Source organism: Syngnathus scovelli, chromosome 5 (genome assembly GCF_024217435.2).
Source record: "Syngnathus scovelli strain Florida chromosome 5, RoL_Ssco_1.2, whole genome shotgun sequence".
Taxonomy (NCBI): Eukaryota; Metazoa; Chordata; class Actinopteri; order Syngnathiformes; family Syngnathidae; genus Syngnathus; species Syngnathus scovelli.
Window position 1 is genome coordinate 830,360 of NC_090851.1, and position 21,439 is coordinate 851,798.

Genomic DNA, 21,439 nt, shown 5'->3' on the forward strand with positions numbered 1-21,439 from the left:
TGAGGGATCCCACACCACTAACCAGACGCAAGATGGGTGGAAATGTTCCCTTGGGAACTGTCAGACCTTCACCTATGGGTCTTAGAGGGCGTCCAGTACCCCCACCCACCCAGAATGTGCGTCCATTCCATGCCGGCTCTATAAGAAGCAATAGATCATCTGTACTCACTATAGACTCTTCTCATCAGTCTTCTCCTTTTCAGTCACCTCACATGATCCACCGTGCGCCCCTTGTGAGGCGGGCGTCTGGCCGTTATGCTCCGCGTCCTGTAGCCCGGGGGCGTCCACTTGTTGCCCAAAACTCCTTGAGGAGGATACCTTCACCCTCACCGAAGCACATTTCGCATCCCGCATCGCCACGTGGCTCTCCTCGACACTCTCGCATGTCCAGTCCCCTCTTGCCTGCCCACGGCGTCCAGCCACCGGACCTGTACACCTCGACCTACGTGGATCCTTTCACCGATCCAGTCGCTACCCCTGCTTCGCCAATGCTGTCTCGTGCCTATCAAAATCAAGCCATTCGCCAGGCTTCTTTCTCTTCCCCTTTTGGCCCCCAAGCCGACATGGACAGAATGTCAGCCCAATACGCTGAACCAAATCCTCTTTCATCCCCTTTGCTCTCTGCTGCAATGCAAAACCAAGCACTTCAAGATGCCTCCTACCTTTCCCCATTGGCTCCCCGCGGGTCACCAGCGATCCCTTCTTCTCCGCTTTTGTCCGGAGCGCTGCAGAATCAAGCGGTGAGAGACGCGTCCTACATTTCTCCTTTGCAGAGGCCACTATCTCCTTACGAGCAACCTATTGCCCCCTCGTCCCCAATGGTGTCCAGAGCCCTGCAAAACCAGGTACTAAGAGACGCATCTTATGCCTCTCCTCTGCAAAGGCCACTATCTCCTTATGAGCAGCCCATGGCCCCTTCCTCCCCCATAGTTTCTACAGCGCTCCAAAACCAGGCACTGAGAGAGGCATCCTATGCTTCACCTCTACCAAGACCGTTATCTCCCTATGAACAGCCTATGGCCCCTTCCTCCCCATTGGTTTCCAGAGCGCTGCAAAACCAGGCTCTCAGAGATGCTTCCTATGCTTCTCCCCTTCAAAGGCCACAGTCGCCCTACGCAGCCCCGTCTGGGCATTCGTCTCCACTGCTTTCTGGAGCGATGAGATACGGTCAAGCACTCAGCGGTGTGGCTTCCTATCCCACACCGCATCTCCACTCGCCATACGGACAGACATATGTTACCGGGTACGATTACATATCCGAGCCTGGCCCGGCACCGCTGCTGTATGACGCTTTACAGAACCGTGGCGACTTCCAGAGCGTTACGTCTTTAAGATCCCCGATGATGCAACGCCATAACCCTTACGCTCCCGTCAGCCCCAAGCTTCACAGCGCGCTGCAGCAAAACCCAAACCTCCGCCAAGTAAGCTATCAGACTCCTTTGCAACTCAGATCCCCCTACAAACCTCCACCACCTTCTTCACCAATGCTGGCAAGTGCCATACACAATCCCCAGTTAATGGGGGCATCGTACAGGCTGGCAGACGGAACCTTTTTGTCACCCTATGCGGAACCACGTTCCTCACCGCAGCTCGGTCAAGCCTTGCAAAACCAGCAAATCCGGGGCGCTTCGTACATTTTGCCTGATGGATCAGTTATCAGGGTGGGTATTAAAGCAACTTCTGTTCATAAACAGGCTGGCCCAAAAATATATAGGCTACATACTTATACTGTATAACATTTTTAATTTACAGTAGGCATGTGTTTATTGACAAAGATTCTTGTCTAATTTGTTAGTTACTTAAAATAACGATCTAAAATGAGTTAATGGTCTTCTCTCCCTCGTCTTGTCTACTTTTTCCTGCGCCTTTGAAAATGTTCAAACTGTTCAAAACAGCATCTTCCAAACATAATTGATCATGTCTCTTGTGGCCCTTCAGGATTTTTTCTAGACAGCCTGTATAAGCAAGTGCTTTTCATCAAGTGGTGTCACTGTCAATTTTGCCCTGTGCAGGACCCGCGAATTCCCCTGAAACCCATGTCCCCTAACCTTGCCAGGGCGCTTCAGAACCAGGATCTCAGGACAGCTTCATACACTCTACCCGATGGCACAATTATAGACCCGAAAAACCAAGTAACGTATGATTTGTGACTAGAATGAATGACTTGAATACACATTGTTTCTGCCTTTGACAATCTGTGTCTTGGCATACAGGCACCTGTTTCACCAAACCTCGCTAGGGCCCTAAAGAACCCCGCCTTACGTGAAGCTTCCTACTCACTGCCTGACGGTACTATCGTCATTGACCCGAAAAAACCAAAATCCCCCAACCTCGCGGCAGCACTTCAGAACCCTTACCTGAAATCGGCATCTTACACACTGCCCGACGGGACCATCATCATCGACCCGCGGAAGCCCGTCTCTCCGAGTCTCGCCAACGCCCTTCAGAACCCTACCCTCAAGAATGCTTCCTTTAACCTCCCAGAGGGAGTTCGAGACCCCAATAAACCCATCCCGCCAGACTTGTTAAAGGTTTGTTGTCATCTGCCGATTGCAAATATATTGACATGATAAAGTAGTTGGTCTCTCCGAATTGTAAAACTTGACCTTATTTGAACTTATCAGGCTCTTAATAACCCAGCTTTGAAGGGGGCAACCTTAACCCTCCCCGATGGAACCATGATTGTTGACCCAAGTAAACCAAAGAGCCCGAACCTGACCGCTGCCCTTCAAAACCCTCACCTCAAGGGTGTATCGTACACCCTGCCTGACGGAACCATCATCATCGACCCGCGCAAGCCGCTCACTCCCGACCTGTCAAAAGTACATCATCCTAACTCTGTTCGCATTGATGATTTTGCAAACGGTATACAGATTGCAAACGGTTTCCTGCTTTTACCGCCCATTAGGCTCTTGCCAATCAAAACCTTCGGAATGCTTCCTATCAACTCCCTGATGGTTCCCTGGTCATCCCTGGTCAGCAGCCAAACCTCACCGCTGCTCTGAGGAAAAACATGGCCCTTCGTTCTTCCGATCTCTTTCATCTCCCTCAAAACTCACTGTTCACTGGAGCACCGAAACCCGACAGTCCGAACCTCTCTTCCGCCTTGAAGAACGACGAACTGCGTGGCATCCGTTACAGGTGAGGGAGGAAACCACAAGAGATCAGGTAAGGAAAAATTCAACTTGAGCCACATTTGTCCCATAGGTTGCCGGACGGCTCCATCTTGACAAGACGGTTCCACAATCCCAACCTGGCCAATGCCATTCAAAACCAGCAGCTTCGCTACGCTTCGTACAGGCCCCCACCGGCGCTATACGGCACGGATAATCGTTACGCTGCAGTCCCACCCTACGGGCCGCACTCAGGCCACTGGGCCCGGAATGCCAGAGGCGGCGGTGAAACAGGGGAGGACGTGTGGGCTGCTGAAAGAGTTTTACCTCATGGCACCGTCCAGCATCTGGCCAAGTGGTCCATGTATAGAGAGACCGGTGTGTTGGACAGTTATTTACCCACGGCCAACGTCGAGAACGAACAGCTTCAGGATCCAGACTGGACTCCTGTCCGAGAGAGGGATCCTGGGCAGAGCTGGTATGACAAGGTAGTTCACAGAGAATCATCTCAAATTTGGACCATGATGACCAGATCCTTCAGCCTAGTTACACGCCATTGTTAATTATTCTTTTTAGATCTACTCTATCTTAAGCATGCCGACAACCGGCCACAGGGTCAAGCGCTGGGCTGAGGGCATGGAGGACTTGACGCAGATGCCGTAAGCCTCACAAGTCAAATATCTGAGTGTTGAGCCAAGACATTGTCGAGATCCTACCCGTTTAATTTCAGCGAACTGAATGAGACCAGCGTCCTGATGAACCTGAAGAAACGCTACGACCAGGAGCTCATTTATGTAAGTTTGCTCCCTATGTGAACGTAGTAGCTCAAAAGGCACGCATCCCATTACAAAGACACTTGTATGTTTTCTTTCAAAAGACGTACATCGGCAGCATCCTGGTCTCCGTCAACCCCTACAAGTTGCTCAACATTTACGGCACAGACATGGTACTGCAATACGAAGGCCACGGCCTGAGCGACAACCCTCCGTAAGACTCTCATTTTGTTCAACGGCGAGTTTACCTCCATAGTCTGATGGCTAAGAAGCCATCTTGTTAGCTTAGTGGCTACTTCAGTCCATCCTGTTATTTGATGTATTATATTTGGAAAAAGTCCAACCTGCTAGTTTGGGTTATTGAAGTTTACTAGCTAATGCTACACTTAAGAGTCCATTTTGCTAGCTTAGAGGTATCGTCGAGCGTTCATTGAACTAGCGCGTGATAGTAAAATGTGTGTCTGTGTTGCAGTCATATTTTTGCCATCGCTAATCTCGCCTACACCAACATGATGGATGCCAAAGACGACCAGTGTATCGTGATCAGGTACCGAGTTTGTATTGTTTTTCTGTTTTTTAACGTGATGCAAATTCTCCCAATTGTGCATGATTTGTTTGCAGTGGAGAAAGCGGCTCTGGGAAGACGGAAGCCACCAAATTGATCCTGCGTTACTTGACAGCCATACATCACAAGCGCAACGTGGCGCAACAGGTAGGCCCGCCATTTTATTTTTTTCATGAACTGTGAACCAAAATGTTAGCTAACGCTATGGTTGATTTCCTTCGTCTTGACGGTGTGGCGTCAGATCCAGGTAAGCTATTCGACCGCAGTGTGGTCGAGCCTGCTGGGGGGGGGGGTTGCCGTGGTAATTTGTGTATTTATGTATTCTTAGATTTTGGAAGCCACGCCCCTTTTGGAGTCCTTTGGCAACGCCAAAACGGTGCGCAACGACAACTCGTCCCGCTTTGGCAAATTCACCCAGCTCTGCATGGAGGAGTGAGTGCTGAGCAAACCATGGCAAAATCCTCGCGTATTTCTCGACATCGGCAAATGTTTTGCGAAACTGTGACAACTTCGAAAATCTTTCCACAATTTATGCAGAAATTGTCAAATTTGTACCACATTTCTTAAGCTAGTCAAAGCATTTCAGCTCATTCAAGCGTTCCTTTGCCAGGTTAGCATTTAGCTGCTTTTTAGCATATTTGAAATAATAGTATGTAAACTCTCTTTCTTGACACTTCTATGAGAAAATAATTGGCCAATTAGCATAGTTGCTATTTGTAGTCGCACAATTTGGATAAATGAGACAAAAAATTAGCAAGCCTGTTGTCATTCTTTTTTGTAACAGTTAAAAATGACGCTGCCACTAAGGAAATGTGTTTTTTTTTTTTTTCTTACCTCCTTGGTGTGGTTCTTATGTAAGCAGTAGCGTAGCGCCCACTGCGATAACGATACCACACACGCAGAGAATCGAAACACTCTGACGTGTGGCATTAACACACTTAGCCGACAAGCTGACCTAGCCAAAGACGACGCTAATGCATTACACATGCACCGCTTGTTACTTAACTCTCAACTGTGTGTGTGTGTCCACTCTAACTTAATTAATCAGGGGCCTAATCAGCGGTGCCATAACATCTCAGTACCTGTTGGAGAAGTCTCGCATTGTCTTTCAGGTAAACTGGACACACACACACACACACACACACACATACACACACACGGCATCTTCTTACAAGTGAGTCAGAGTGTGAGAAAGAGGAGATTCATGAGTCAGTCAGTGTGAGGTGTCAAACATGATGCTGTGTGGCTTTAATCCTGATGCCCATCAAACATGTCCATCCGTCCATCCGTCCATCCGTCCATCCATCCATCCATCCATCCATCCATCCATCCATCCATCCATCCATCCATCCATCCATCCATCCATCCATCCATCCATCCATCCATCCATCCATCCATCCATCCATCCATCCATGTATTCCGATTAAAATGTTTTTTTTTTTTTTTTCCTTGCGTTGAGGCCAAATCGGAGCGAAACTACCACATCTTCTACGAGATGCTGGCAGGGCTTCCTTCGCACGAGAAACGCTCGCTGTATCTGCAAGACGCCGAGACCTACTATTATCTCAACCAGGTACGTGCACGGAGCGTGGGGCCAATCAATTTCGGGGTTCACAAATGACTTGTCATCTGGCTTCCAAGGTGACATTTGTCCTCTGGACGTTGATGAATGAACGGGAGCAAATGTAAATGTGGCTTGGGTGACCTTTCACTCTGTTTGATGTAATTGATGAATGAGAGTGCGCCAGTGGAGTGAGCGCTGGGCTTTTGGAGCGGCGCTTTTTAAGGCCCGCGTGTGGCCACGAGCGCAGGGAGGCGACTGCAAAATCGCAGGCAAGGACGACGGGGAGGACTTCCGCCGCCTGCTAAGCTCCATGGACATCCTGCGCTTCAGTGCTGAGGAGCAAAAGGACATATACCGCCTCCTCTCCTCCATCCTCCACCTCGGCAATGTCTACTTCCAGTCGCAGCAGGTTGACGGCAATATACATTTTTTTATTTTATTTAAATTATTTAATATTATAAGAATGTTGGTTTAAAATACTTCACATTTTAAATACTAAAATATTCATGAGTTTAAATCATGAATTGGGTCATAATGAGTCAATTATTTTTTTAAATAACTAAAACTATAGAATTGTTCATTTCATTATTTGTTTTAGAAAACAATGTTTAAACTAACTACTGGATGAGATGATGAAAAATTAATGAATAATCAGAATGAATCATCCCATTTTGATCAATCAATTCTGAGAAAAAAATAAATGACAGCACTCTTAATCATGGAAATGCTCCATGGGCCGAATTCAAGAAGACAATGCGCTCCTTACGTTGCGCCACCGTCGCTAACGACACTCTTCGATGATGCCCCCTGTAGGCCGGAGGCGGTCAAGAGGCGGCGGCGGCGGCGGTGGTGAGCACTCGGGAGATACGAGTGGTCGCCGAGCTGCTGCAGGTGTCGCCTGAAGGCCTGCAGAAGTGCGTCACCTTCAAAGTCATGGTGAGCGCCACATGCCAACGACACGCCAATGACACGCAAGCTTCATGAAAAGGCTTGATGTGTTGCCTTTGCAGGACACGGCGAGGGAAAAAATATCCACACCGCTCACAGTGGAAAGCGCCGTGGATGCCAGGTCAGTTCAAGTCCATTTTATGGATTTAGCCTTTTTTTTTTTTTATGATTTCACCATTTAGTGGTCACAAGAAACCAGCAAAAAGATTTTTTTTTTTTTAGCTGCCAGAAGTGTGGCCTCAAAATACACCTTGGCCCTCTACATATTAGAGGTGTAACAATTCATTGAATAATTGACAACTAATCGACAATTATTTTTGATCATCATTTAGATCTTTTTTTAAAATGAAATTTGTCCAAATGCTGCCAATTTCAGCTTCTCCGCAGTAAATTTCGATTCCGATTTTCTGTGCTGAATCCAAATGCAACTTTTGCTTGCACTTTGGAAAACGACGATTTTTTTCTGACATGTTACAAACTCTCCGAATCATACTTGCTATATGTTTGATGAAAAATGATGACAATTCAAACTTGAATAAGGAAAATGGAATCGAACTCGATTATTGCTGTGGGAAACCTTGCTGAGATTTTCTTGCCGCCCTTGAAAGGGGGCAAGTAAGGACAAAGGATGTAAAGACGAGCGTTCGGGGGTGTTCGGAGAGGTTTGGAGGTGGGGGTGGGGGGGCTTATCTTTTCAGATGCCCTCTTGTTGCCATAGCAACCAGGTTCCCTTGTTTCCATAGCAACCCTGTTGCGCGTGTTCGTGTCTCGTAGAGACGCCGTTGCCAAGATCCTCTACGCGCTGCTCTTCAACTGGCTGACGGAGCGTATCAACGGACGGGTGTACCCTCGCAACGAGGCGCTCTCCATCTCCATCCTGGACATTTATGGATTCGAGGTCACGTCTTTTTCTTTCACCGTGTATTAGTTATAACTGCCACTTGACAATGAAGGTCGCACCGTTTCAATAAAACTTCTGCAGGATCTCCAGGTGAACAGTTTTGAGCAGCTGTGCATCAACTACGCCAACGAAACTTTGCAGTTCTTCTTTAACAAAGTCACCATCCAGCAGGAGCAGGTCAGGGAAAAACCTTGTTTTTTTTATACCAAGCCTGTCCGCAAATCACAAAAAAACCCAAAAAGAGATCTGAGATCTGGCCCGTAGGAGGAGTACATGCGTGAGCAGATCGAGTGGCGGCACCAGCCCTTCGGCCAAGACCGAGCCTGCCTGGACTTGATCGCGGCAAAGCCTCACGGGATACTTCGCGTACTTGACGACCAGTGCGGCTTCCCTCAGGTGAGCCTTGAGCGCCAATGGCGGCCGAGATGGCGGCCAAGATGGCCACCAAGATGGCCACCAAGATGGCAGCCAAGATGGCCACCAAGATGGCCACCAAGATGGCCGCCGCTCACCTGCTCTCCCGTCCATCCATCAGGCCACAGACCACACCTTCTTGCAGAAGTGCCACTATCACCACGGCAACGACCCCCTGTATGCTAAGCCCAAGATGCCGCTGCCCGAGTTCACCCTCAAGCACTACGCTGGCAAAGTCACCTACCAGGTAAAAGCGGGAAGACATCCAAAGTTCTCACAAATGAGTGTCAAGTAGTTGTGACTCATTAAAAAGTTGTCTCATGTTTTGGGTCTTAGGTGACCAAGTTTCTGGACAAGAACTTTGACACGGTGCGCCAAGATGTCCTGGACCTTTTCATCCGCAGCAAAAACGGAGTCAGACTTGGACTACTTTTCAGTCATCTGCGTGTGGGTGGGCCAGCTCAGTGCTCACCTGTGTTTTGCGTGCGCGTGCCTCCAGATGGTGTCCGAGCTCTTCCTGAAGCATTCTGAGGAAACGTCGCAGAATCGCTCCAACGCTCGGCGCGGCAGCGCCGCTCGCCGCTTCCAGCCCGGCACGGTCGGCGCCAAGTTCCAGAGCAGCTTGCAGGAGCTCCTGGAGAAGATGGAGAGGTAGAAGACAACGTGGGTAAAAGTTGCATCTCCCTTGTGTCCATGCACCGATTTTTTTTTTTTCTTCCAAGGTGTCGCCCGTATTTTGTGCGTTGCATCAAACCAAACCAGCGTAAGGTAGCTAACGACGGGCCCCGCCGGCCGCGCTACCTTTCCGGAACGGAAGAGCTCACGTGCGAGCTTTTTGCGGCCGTTTAGGAAGCGGCAACGTTTGACTTGGAGCTGGTGAGCGCGCAGCTGCGCTACTCAGGAATCATGGACACCATCCGCATCCGCAAGGAGGGCTATCCCGTCAGATGGACTTTTCACAGCTTCCTAAGCAGGTGAGAAGCCGCATGTAGATCACGTTGCCGTGACATGGGATCAGCTTCATGGCTGACATGATGTACACATTTGTCTCAGCGGACAAGAGCTTGAATGACTTCCACTTTGGAGATCAATTTGTGGATTTTCTGTTTGGCTTACAATCCTTTACATGAAGCTACAATGAAGCATTTGGAATGTTTTTAGAAGCTTGAGAATGAAGAGTTTGTGCAGGTACAAAGCGCTGCTCTGCTTGAAAGACGCGCCTACGCCCGACGGAGAAAACTGCGTCATCATGCTGAGAAAACTGGGCCCCGTCAAGGTCGGCTCCTACCAGCTGGGAGTCACCAAGGTCCGCTGGCCCGCTCGCACGCACGCACGCGGAGGGAGCCGCTAAAATACTTGCATGTGCACGCGCAGATCTTCCTGAAGGAGGATCTGCACCGGCTGCTGGAGGGCAAGCGCGAGCGCGTGCGCAACATCGCCGCCCTCACGCTGCAGAGATACGTGCGCATGTACTTCATCCGCAAGAACTTTGTGGAGTTCCGCCGCTGCATGACGCTGCTGCAGGCCCGATGCAAAGGCTTCGTCGTCAGGCGAGAGAGCGAGCGAGCGAGCGAGCCGGCGCGCGGCTTTCTGCAAAACTGCAACATCTGACACTTGATTGGTTTTCGCCACAGAAAGAAGTTTAGTCGCAGGAGGAAATGTCTCGTCAAGTTTCGCGCCACGATGCGAATCGTCGTCAATCGGCAGCGCTACTTGAGGGTACGTCTAAGTGTCGTGGACAGTATTATAATAATAATAATTTCATGAATGATTTCATTGAAAAAAAATCAAAATATTTGGATTTTTTTACTAAGCAAAACTCTGCTCCCATTAACATTGTGTTTAAAAAATATTTTAAAACTTAATCATGTAATTGAATACAAAAATAAATTAAAAACCTACATGGAACTCAAATGTGCGGTTTTAAGTTTAGTTCAAAAAATGGCCATGACTGAATTTGTCCCTTTTTAGACCCTGCAAAATGGTGCCAAGCGAAAATAAAAAAAACAAATCGTAATTATGATGAATGAGCTCATTAATTTGACATTTTGATGATGTTGTCATTTCATCAGACGGTGGTGGAGCCAGCGAGGAAGGCTGAGGAGGTGAGCGAGGAAGATGACGACGGTCACATGCTGAGACAAAAATGTGTGTGTGCGTGCGCGTGTGTGTAGGACCGCCTCAACCGAGAAGTGGTAAACGTGACGGTGCTGCCCATCCCCGTTGAGTTGGCGGCGCTGCTTCAGGCGGCTTCAGGTGCGCACGGGACGGGCCTATAAATAAACACGCGTGTGTGAGCATGTGTGTGTGTGTGTGTGTGTGTGTGTGCGTGTTTGCAGGTGGCACCGAGCTGCACTCAGACTGCCTGGCGTTAGTCCAGGCTCCCAAAGTTCAGGTTGAACCCCAGCTGACCTTGCCCCTGGACATCAACAACTACCTCATGACTCATTACGTCCGCGCCATATTTAGGGTGAACACACGCACGCACGCACATGCACTCGCGCACAAAGCTGTGTTTAAAGGTCGGGCACGGCTTTTTAGGAGCCATCCTTTGGGATGCTGACGGCCCCTTTGGACAACTCCCTGACCCGACTGGATCAGAACTTGAAGCAAGGAGCCCTCAATATCTTTCTTCTGGTACTGCACCCCATTCAACACACACACACACACACACACACAAACTAGCTGACAAATTCCAAGAAGCAACTCTCAACTAGTTTGACCCTGCTAACTTTCTGGCTAGCACCTCCTTTACTAGCTAACATTCAAGACTCAGCTGATTGTACATCATGTGTCAGATTCTACGTTTCATGGGCGACCCGGAGCTGAACGGAGCTCAGGAGAACCTCTTTGGGAATTACATCATCCAGAGAGGGCTCGCCAACGCCGAGCTCCGGGACGAGATCTTTGCTCAAGTGGCCAATCAGGTCCCGACGGAGCGCCGACGCAACGGTTCGGGGGGGTGGGGGGCATCACCGCCTCGGAAGTCACGCCGTGCCTTTTGTCGACCCGCTTGCAGGTTTGGAGGAATCCCAACGTGCTGAATTGCGAGCGCGGTTGGCTCCTCATGTCCTCGTGTCTGTCCGCTTTCCCGCCTTCTCCCAGGCTGGCCAAGCACCTGCTCAAGTAAGTTGGACTAACCCATGCGCCCAACTTTCATACCACGCGTTGAGCCACGTTCTGGGGTCTCAGGTTTGTGTCGGACTACGGGCCGGAGGGCTACGACTCGGTGTGTCAGCACGCTCTGCTGCAGGCCATGCGGCGCCGTCGCGACGGCAACGGCGGCGGCGGGGACGGCTACCCGCGCACCTACCCGCCGTGTCTGCTGGAGTGGACGGCCAACCGCAAGAGGGCGCACACCCTCCTCCACGTGCACTGCTTGGATGGTACGGGGCCGCAACGCCGCAGCATCCAAATGAGTTTTGTTCCTCGGCTCAACGTGTGCGCTCCTCCAGGCGTGTCCGTCCTGTGTCCGGTGCACTCTTGGACCACAGGCGAGAACATGGCCAAAGACATCTTGCAACACAGGTAAGAAGAAGAAAAAAACCCAACATGGTCAGCGTTCTAAAACATTGAGTGTTTTCAGGGGCGTGACGGAAGGCCGTCAGGGCTGGTCCGTGCTGCTCAAGGAGCCGGCGCAACGGGTGGAGCTGGAGGGCTCAGACTACGTCCTGGACCTGATGTCCGACCTGGAGTTGCCTGCCCGCTTCCCCAAGCACAGCAGCTACTTTATCATCTCCGCTCAGGAACCGGGACGCGTGCGGGCCAATGCTAGCATGTAAGAGACGGACAGACGGACGCTTATTAGCCAAGTATGTAGTGGTTTTAAAATGGGGAGAAAAAGTCTTCCTGACACTGTCTGACTTGATTTTGTAGAAGTCTGCTAGGTGGCGGCTTTGACAGCAATGACGGATTCATACCGTCGGCCATCATTGGCCTCGATGGCCAGGGTAGGCACACACACAAACACACACACATACACAACTGTTGTGTGACCCAAGCAGGTATGTTCTCCTTAGACCTGGAACCTCATCCAGGAATGGATCACTTCCTGGATAGCCTGTTTGACCCGGTGCTGTCCGACGGGAGCGCAGTAAGTTCCATCCGCGGCAAAAAACGCCAAACTTCACCGCAGCTTCCGTCTTTCACTCGCTATCGGAAGCAGCCGACAGGAATGGACGTGTATCAGATGTGTCGGACAAAGCCAGATTACGTTACCCGGTTAGCGCAAGCGGCGCGGGCACCAGATGGTCGCGGTGATTTCACGAAGCTGGCCGGGCGACGGTGGCAGCGGATCAGCTTACCGGGCGGGAACTGACACTTGCCTCACGCACGCACGCACGCACCCACGCACGCTACTTGACTCATTTGTGACGCACGAATGCTTTGATTGAAGATGGAAAGCAATACGGCGCTACATTGGTTCTTCCGTTACGTTAGCTTGATTACATTCAAACTCCTTTGGGCAGATTATTTTATTAGCTATTGGAATTGCGTACAAATGACTTAATGGCTTTTTGGGGGTAACCATGATTACGTAGAAACTAGTTAGCTTGTTTGATGACATACAAACAAGTTAGCTTGTTTAGTTAGTCAGTTAGCTTTGTTTTTTTAGCATGATAGTCATTAGCGCTCGCTTAGTCATTGGTCAATGACCAAGTCTTTTGTTTAACTGGGTTTGTTGGCTGTTTGTGGTCGCTTAATTCAGTTGGTAATTGTTTGTTGGTTAGCGTCAGTGACTAATTTTGTAGCGTACGCGAGAAACGTTAGCGTCATCCACCGAGTTGACGTGCGGGGCCAGTGTGGTGGGTGTCTCAACATCTCAACTCCACATACAGCACTTGCGTTTTAGTCTGCTTTATTATTTATTGCCCCGGCCTTTTCCAAAGCTTTCCCTCAAGTATAAGCCAGCATGTTTTATTCACCACAATCCAGCGGTAGGATTTGGCCTCCGCTCAGCGCTCTCACCCCGACCGACCGACCGACCGACCGTCAAGTCAAAGCGAAGAACATCATTTTCAAACAAACCTGATGTTTTCCCAGCTACCCATCTAGATATCGGCACTTTTTTTTTTGTCTTTTTTTTTTGTAATGATGATTTTTAATTGAGCAGTTTCAACACAATGTCATTTTACTAGACTGTATTTCTTTGATTTTATTTGCTGGCATTTGTCATGCATTTTCCTTCCCTTAGCAGAGACTGGCTGTAACTTATCTTTGTGGTCCCTGACAGGACGCGGACTCGGCCGCGCTGCTATTGAGCAGGTTGAAGGGCCGCGGAGGAGTTGGGTGGCAAGAGCAAGGCCCTTCAGGCGGCCCCCCGCCTCCACCTGGCGGTCAGAGCAAAAAAAATAAACACCACACATTGTAAATCATGTGAGGGACGCAAATGTTTGTGTGTTTGGCAGCTGTTCGTGTGCTTCCCGTTGGCGGCGTGATGTCACTTCCCTTCGCGGCCCCCGTGTCGAGCCCCCCGACCTCGCCCGTCATGAGCCCCCCCTCCAGTCCCCTGCTCCAGCACCCCCCCAGCCCGTACGCCGCCGACATCCCGCCGAGTCCGTACGCCAACATCCCGCCCAGCCCGTACGCCAACTTCACAGCGTCTCCCTACGCCGACGTGGGCCCGCCGTCCCGCTCGTACCCTCCCACGTCCGAGCCGGACCCTCAGACGGCCCACGGTCAAAATGGCGGAAGCGGGAACGCTTCACCGCCACAGGCTAACGCGCAGGTGAAGATACTCGAGACAACAAAACCTCAAAGATAATTAGCCATGTTAAAAAAAATTCAATGACACTCAGATTGCAATTGATTCTCATGACATGGCACCTTTTTTTGTTGAATAGTGATCAAAATTCAATTTTTGCTTGTAATAATTATGAATACAATATTTGCACTAATGAGTCCATTTGAAACCTCAGGCTGCGTCTCATGACGTGAAAAGGGACAGCGGTCCTCGGAGGAAAGCTCCCGGAATTCCCATCAATCGTGACAAACCGGCCAAAACGTTTGGTAAGAATCACACGTTGGCCTCTCTCAAGTCTATTTTTGTCAACTTTGATTTGTGCGTGTTTGTTTGTGCGCGCGTGCGTGCGTGAGTAGCCCCCGTGACCACGTCTCTTGCCCCCCCTGCTGGCGAAGTGGTGAAGTACTCTTCTCGGATTTCTGATCAGATCGTGCCTAGTCAGGATATTCAAGGTCAAACTTTTATATTATTAAACTTAAATATTCTCAAGCATCCATTTTCGAATAATATCTAATCAATATGATTTTTTTTTTCCTTCCAGAAATTATCAGGCGGTACAACTCACCACCTCCCCCGATGGAGCCATCTGCCCCCGGAAAAAGGTCGCAACATTATTATTTTTTAATGATGGTCATGAAATGACCACAGAAGGCACTGTGAGGTCAGGCCACGCGTGTATAATTGTGGTACATTTCTCATATAGGAGACCAGAGGGTAAATTTAAGAAGAAGCAAACGCCTCGCGATGAAGCTTTGCAGATCTTAAAACCACAGATGGACAACCGTCCTGATCCGCAGGTGCTCGTGCCGACGCACACACAAAGACAGTTAGACAAAAATCAACACTCAAAGACGGCGGTACTTAATGACGCTTGCTGTACTTTTAGCTCAAGCGGCCTGTGGCCCCGCCCCCCTCTGCATCTGCCGTTCCGAAGACCACTTCACAGCCCACCGACAACACAAAGAGCAGAGCGCCTTGTCGTCCGGTGCCGGTCCCGCCGTCAGGTCCTCACACCCTTGACCACGCCTCACGCAAACACTCCCGGTCACATGACTCACGTGAATTTGGACCTACGGCAGTTTCTCGAGAGCTTCCGGTGGAATCGGAGAGCATCCAGACCAAACTGCACCGGAACGCCAATCAGGATCACTACACCTACACCAACGTTTCATGGAAACTCTACCTGAGGAAAGAGGTGCCTAAGCCTTCATTTGTTTGGACTGTGTGACGACACGGTGCGTTGAGTGAATCTCTTCTCGGCAGGTCTTCTATCCCAAGGACAGCTTCAACAATCCGCTGGTGCTGGACCTCATTTTCAAACAGGTGATGGGCAACATGGCACTCAAAGACAACATTGCCTAAATTAACCAACACTCAAAGAGCCGACCGAGTAGACTCTCAGTCAGTCCGTCGCGACACTCAACGTGACTCCTTTGATGTGGCCGAAGCAACCCTTGTGACATGGCACTCAAAGACACGCTGCCTAAATGACCTGACACTCAAAGACCCGAGTAGATGCCCAGTCATGTTCAAAGGTCCGTCGTGATACTCAGACACTTTGAAAAGGTGACACTCAAAGACACTCAAGACATTCACCACTTTGATGTTGTGACATGGCACTCAAAGACACGCTGCCTTAATGACCTGACACGCAAAGACCCGAGTAGACCCTCAGTCACGTTCAAAGGACCGTCCTGACACTCAAAGACACTTTTAAAATGTAACGCTCAAAGACACTCAAGACATTGACTCCGTTGACTCGCGGCCGTTGTGATTGCGATTTGCCACTGAGCTCATCAAAGCGTCTCCAAATATCCTTTGATGCGCTCCTTTTGGCTGGTTTTTTTTTTCCGTTCTTTCTTTTCCCGCGGCTTGTCGTCACCGCTTTGTCGCCGACGCGGCAGATGAAAAGCGGCGTGCTTAATTTGCGCGCTCCTCCGCAGATCGTCAACGACACCCTGTCAGAGGCGTGCGTCCGCATCCGCCGCGATGAAAGGCAGCGGATGAAAGCTCTCTTTGGTAGTCTCTCTCTTCTTCCCACGCCACTTTTACACACGTTTTAAACACACTCGTGATACTCACAGATGAACACGGGGTGCAACCCAACACGGATCCGGTGGAGGAACACGTGAAGAAACGCATCGTCGCGGCCGCCACGGACACCTGGGAAATCTACTTCTCACGACTCTTCCCGGCATCGGTGAGGGTGCCTGGGGGAAAAAAATAATAATAACATCGATACATAGACGTACAGTATGTAGAGCGGCGGCGGCGGGCGGGCGGGCCGCTTTTTCTGCGTGCAGGGAAGCGTGGGAACGGGCGTGCAGGTGCTGTCGGTGTGGCAAGGCGGCATCAAGCTGCTGAAGACGGTGAAGAGCAGCGCCGCGGCTCCGGACTACTTCCAAGTCCTGCGAGCGTACACGTACGGATGCCGCAGCAAGTGGCCACTGCCATTGACGCATAGAGACGTCAAAGATAAAATACAACTTTGACGTCCGTATGCGTCAATGACGAAGTTCGTCACCGGTCCGGTGACTCCAAACTGTCCCCCTGTCTCAGTTTTGCCGACGTCCTGTTTGTGAGCATCCCCTCGGAGAACATGCTGGAGTTCAACCTGAGCAAGGAGAAGCTGATCTTGTTCTCGGCCAAGGCGCCGCAGGTGAAGCGGCTGGTGGACGACTTCATCGGCCAGATCAAGAAGGATTCCCAGTACGTCATCGCCGAGCGCAACTTTGTGGCCGAGCGGCGACACCTGCTCAACTTGCACAAGGGCGACGTGGTCCGGCTGCAGGTTCTGGACGGCCTGGAAAAAGGTGGGTCGGTGGCGGACGAGCCCAGCGTGTGTGTGCGCTTCATGGCTGGCTGCGTGTGTGTGTGTGTAGGTTACAGTTATGGCTGTGTGGTGAGGAAGAAGGTGGTCTTCTTGGAGGAGCTCAAGAAGGACACGCAGGACTTTGGTGAGCGATGATGATCAACTTCTCAATTTTGCCTTTTCGTTCACGAACCTCTTTCACTCCACGTTTGCCAGGTTGGAAGTTCGGCGCCGTGTTTGGTCGTTCCGGCGCCTTTCCGTCCGAGTGCGTCCACCCCGTGGCGCCTCCCGACTTCCTGTCCCTTCCATTGGACCGCAAGGCAGAACCCCGAGGCGGGGCGGAGCGGTTCGCCGGGTCGTCGGCCGTGGCCGTCGCCGTGGCGTCCGCCGCGGCCGCACACGAGATAGATCAGACCATCGAGGTGCGAGGACACGCCACACAGATGACGCTTTTGGGCTTGACCTTTGGATTTGACTCATTCGTGCAGAATTTGATCCGTTTTGCGTTCATTTTTAACCACAAATTTCCAAACCTTTTCACAAATGAGAGACACATTGTCACTGAATCAATTGGCCACCATATCGACCATCTTTGTTTTGCTCAGAGGATTTCTCTGGATGGCTTGGACGGAGACGTGGACGAGACGTCGCTGCAGGACAGTCAATACGACATGCTGGAGTTTGCCAGGAAGTATTTCAGACAGGCCGTCCCTGGGAGCGGGTAATTACTTCTCAATGTCTCTTGTGATAGATTCCAAATGAACAGCTACAAACTCATCTTGTTCAATAAACTAAATAATAAAGAATCCTGCTTTCAGGGACTCCTTGAAGAATAGGAACAAGAGCCGAGTCTCCAGGGAGCCTGAAATGATCAAGTTCTCCAAGGTTCTTCATTAATAACATTTGTTGACTGTCTTTTTTTTTTTTTTTTTTTTGCCGATGCCTCTTGCGTGTTGTCTCCAGATTCCCCTGAGCGAGTCCCTCATCGAGCTCACCGATCCGGCCATGAACCGAGTGGCGGCGGACCTTTTCCTCTGTGCGTCATCTAATTACATCTTACACACACAAAAAAAAAAATACAGCCTTATTGCAATTTTGAGGAAAATCACCTTGTGTCCATTGTGTAGCGGTGATGCGCTTCATGGGGGACGCGCCGTTAAAGGGGCTGACGGAGCAGGAAGTGGTCAGCACCTTCCTTAAGGTATGTGCGCCATCACCGGACACTACAATAGGTACACCTTATGACTTCCAGGTGTGTGTGCTCAGTTGGTAGGAGAGTTCACCCTGATGAGGGACGAGGCCTACTGTCAAGTGCTCAAACAAATCACAGCTAACAGCAGCTCCAAAGCGTGAGTTTTCCGTTGCACGCCACACCATCAACATGCACGAGTCCAAAACCAGATTTGGCCGTGTGTTTGTAGTGAGAGCTGCCAGCGAGGGTGGAGGTTGCTCTACATCCTGACGGCGTTCACTCGCTGCTCGGCCGTCCTCAAGCCCTTCCTGCTCAAATACCTGACGCAGGCCTCCCTGGGCGCCGGGGTGCAGTATCAGGGTATCGCAACGACGACCCCGTGAGAGTCAGAACAAGCAGTCAAAGCAATGAGCTGTCCCAACACTTTTGTACGTTTCAGGGATGGCCAAGGCGTGCCAACACAACCTGGAGAAAACGTTCCAATACGGCGGCCGCAGCGTCCCACCCAACAACATGGAGCTGAAAGCCATGATGGTAAAAGGTCGTCGGCACGTTTGGTCGGCTGGCGCTCTGACGTTGGTTTGGACGCCCTCAGGCTGGCAGAAGCTCCAAGCGTCAGCTGTTCCTCTTTCCGGGAGGCCTGGAACGCCACGTGAAGATCAAAACGTGTTCCGTTTCCCTGGAGGTGATGGAGGAGCTGTGCTACGAGATGGGCCTGCTCAGGTTGGAGGCCATCCAGGAGTACGCCATCTTTTTGGTCACCGACGGAGGTGCGTTTGAACAACTGCCGCAAAGTTCGCTTCAGAACGGTGAAAGCTCATTTCAACCGAGTCCGGTGTGAACAAACAAACAAAAAAAAAAACATTTTTGTACAGCAGCTGTTAGCTCCAGAATTGGGCGCGATTGGCCACACCAACAGTAGAGGGCGCTGTGACCCGATAACTAGACAAACTGCTAAATGTGTTTCCTGTTGTTAGCTGACATTTGTATGTTATCGATGAAATGTAAAAATAATAATAATAATAATTATCACATACCTTGCCCAATGTGGTGGCTTGGACCGTCTCACCGGGTTTCCGCCTTCTGAACTCAACTGGTATTAAAAAAATGGCACTTGCCCGGTCAGGTCAGAACGTGCGTCCGCTCAGCAAACATGAGTACATCCTGGACGCGGCCACCCAAGCCGAACTGGTGGACAACAACTTCAGCTTCTGGTTCCGACGCGTGGTCTGGACGCAGCCGCTCAAATTTGACAACGAGCTCTACGTCACCATGCACTACAACCAGGTACAGCGCATGCGCAACGGTGACGACAATACACGCGTAATATTTTTGCTCAAAAAACTCAAAATACGTGTTCTTTGCCGGTGTCACTAGATCCTTCCGGACTACCGCAAAGGTCTCCTGAATGTTCTGCCGTCAGGAAAAGTTAGCGATCAACAGTTCCAGCAGATTTCCAAGCTCGCCGCCTTGCAGCACAGAGCCAAAGACAACGTCTTCATCCCGAGCATGTGAGTCACTGTCATCTGATTTTGTGCTTCAAACCGCCTCGTAACAGCTGACTTGTCGATCAATCATGGATCTTGAGGCGTCCCAACACTTTTGGCGTTTTCCCCCGGTTTTGGCACTGACGGCGTTCAACAAGCATGCAAGGACAGACTTGTTGACAGGTTGGGCATCAGTCGCACGACTCGCGTGTCCTCTTATCTGTCGCTTTTTCATGCTGGAAGCGTCAGTGGAGCAGAGAAGCGTGCCGACTTAAGAAAAAAAAAAGTGGAGTTGTGCGAGTGAGAAGATGTACGTGTCTTTCCCAGACACGAGCTGTCGGAGTACATCGCGGCGCCGCTCTTCAAAAAGCAGCCACCGCAGCAGTGGGTTGCCATGGCGACGCAGCACATGCAGCAGCTCCAGACCCTCAGCCCGCATCAGGCCCGAGCACAGTTCATGGGTGAGATCTTAAAATGGAATTCAATGAACAAAAAGTCACGAGTGCGCCGAGTGCCACAAGGAAACTTGATACAAACTTGAGCAGTTGGACTCCAGCTGTCATCGCAATATTTGATTCGGAGCTCTGGGGAAATCATTTAGCGCTGTTCGAACGCTTTAATAAAAGTTGGCTGTCCGAGCCGCCAAATGAATCTTGATGATGTCCCTTATTATGCATATGCAATGAGAGCCTAATCCGGGTGTGTGTGTGTGTGTGTGTGTTTAGGACTGGTGAGCGCGTTCCCCATGTTTGGCTCGTCCTTCTTCTACATCCACAGCAGCAGCTCTACCTCCTTCTATGCCCCCTGCATCGTTGCTGTCAATCAAAACGGTCTCCACTTCCTGCATAAAAGCACACATGTGAGAACACGTTCAAAGCATGCTAGCAAATTTATTTAAGCAGAGAAATGGACAAAAGGAGCATCAAGTGGCTACTGGGAACCAAAATGGCTGACTTCCTTTTTTTCAAAACTTTCCAAGTGTTTTCTGGAGTGGATTCTTGAAACTTTTTTTTCCATGGTCTGAATTTTCAATCAAATCCAGAGAGTACTATCGCCAACGTTGTGCCGTTTGTCCGCCGCAGGACGTGATGGCAGTGGTCCCTCTGTCCGAGGTGCAATCCAGCCGCACGCAGAGGCCCTCTGCCGGGGCCAGCTACCCGTACGTGGACCTGGTCCTGGGTGACACGGACACGCAGCGGCTCATCCAGCTGCAACTCGAGCAGGTATGAACAAGATGAAAAAGTCTTGCGGAGGTATTTGCCCAAACGCCGCCGGTGTTTTTGCGTAGGGGCTGGAGCTGTGTCGAGTGGTCGCCATGCAGGTGGAGAATATGATGTCCACGCGCCAGAAGCAGCTCACGCTGCCGCCCAGCGAGATCACTGTGTTATAGTGCTCCACAAACCAGACCATGCTAAAATCTTGGTATTTTTGTTCATTGCACTTCAAGCTGCTATGCAAAAAAAAAAAAAAGCTTAGCTCCTTTATGTGTCTAATTAGCAAGCGTGCCTAATGCTGCGACTGGCAAATGCGTCAAATGTGTACATGTATTAAATATTGTAGCATTACTAGAAAATTGCTAACCAAAGATCAAAGTGAGTCACTATATTTTCTACGTACTACAGTTTTACATGATATACATTTTGTATGTTGTTTTTGTCATTTTTTAAAGACAAACGTATGTTATTTTGTTTAAGAAAATGATAATGCATGTTCAATATGTAATGTTTTAATGCAAAAAAAACTTTTAAAGTAAAAGTTCATCCAACAACCAAAAAGATACGGAGTTAGCTTATTTTTCTATTTTATCTTGGGACATAATTAGTTTTGTGGGTCAGACGCCTTAACGAGTCCCAAAATGGCCAAAGCGTCCTCGTGACACGTGACTGCTCTGCCCCCCCCAGATGGCACTTTGTCACTGCGCACGCGC

The 21,439-nt window shown here is 50.1% G+C and overlaps 1 protein-coding gene across 1 annotated transcript; it reads left to right on the plus strand.

The window, feature by feature from the left end:
* The first annotated feature begins 17 nt into the window (after positions 1–17).
* On the plus strand, positions 18–21,287 carry LOC125968706 (unconventional myosin-XV). Its single transcript, XM_068650831.1, is given in 67 exon segments — positions 18–1,661; positions 2,013–2,132; positions 2,214–2,531; positions 2,625–2,822; positions 2,909–3,601; positions 3,690–3,772; positions 3,844–3,907; positions 3,991–4,100; positions 4,359–4,433; positions 4,508–4,598; positions 4,693–4,698; positions 4,780–4,883; positions 5,500–5,563; positions 5,911–6,024; positions 6,263–6,431; positions 6,845–6,951; positions 7,026–7,084; positions 7,738–7,861; positions 7,946–8,041; positions 8,129–8,260; positions 8,400–8,525; positions 8,615–8,692; positions 8,778–8,929; positions 9,001–9,046; positions 9,128–9,252; positions 9,467–9,584; positions 9,653–9,828; positions 9,913–9,997; positions 10,351–10,383; positions 10,453–10,534; positions 10,618–10,748; positions 10,820–10,915; positions 11,077–11,205; positions 11,298–11,404; positions 11,471–11,664; positions 11,734–11,806; positions 11,865–12,056; positions 12,155–12,371; positions 13,512–13,614; positions 13,687–14,006; positions 14,197–14,287; positions 14,378–14,473; positions 14,563–14,623; positions 14,725–14,818; positions 14,908–15,025; positions 15,101–15,216; positions 15,285–15,344; positions 15,965–16,040; positions 16,106–16,221; positions 16,325–16,443; positions 16,581–16,834; positions 16,904–16,978; positions 17,050–17,255; positions 17,439–17,554; positions 17,652–17,718; positions 17,797–17,869; positions 17,961–18,034; positions 18,100–18,182; positions 18,255–18,385; positions 18,465–18,559; positions 18,621–18,795; positions 19,152–19,312; positions 19,403–19,536; positions 19,840–19,973; positions 20,238–20,371; positions 20,595–20,735; positions 20,801–21,287. Coding segments are annotated over 67 exon segments (10,041 nt in total). The 5' UTR covers positions 18–32; the 3' UTR covers positions 20,903–21,287.
* The last annotated feature ends 152 nt before the right edge of the window (positions 21,288–21,439 follow it).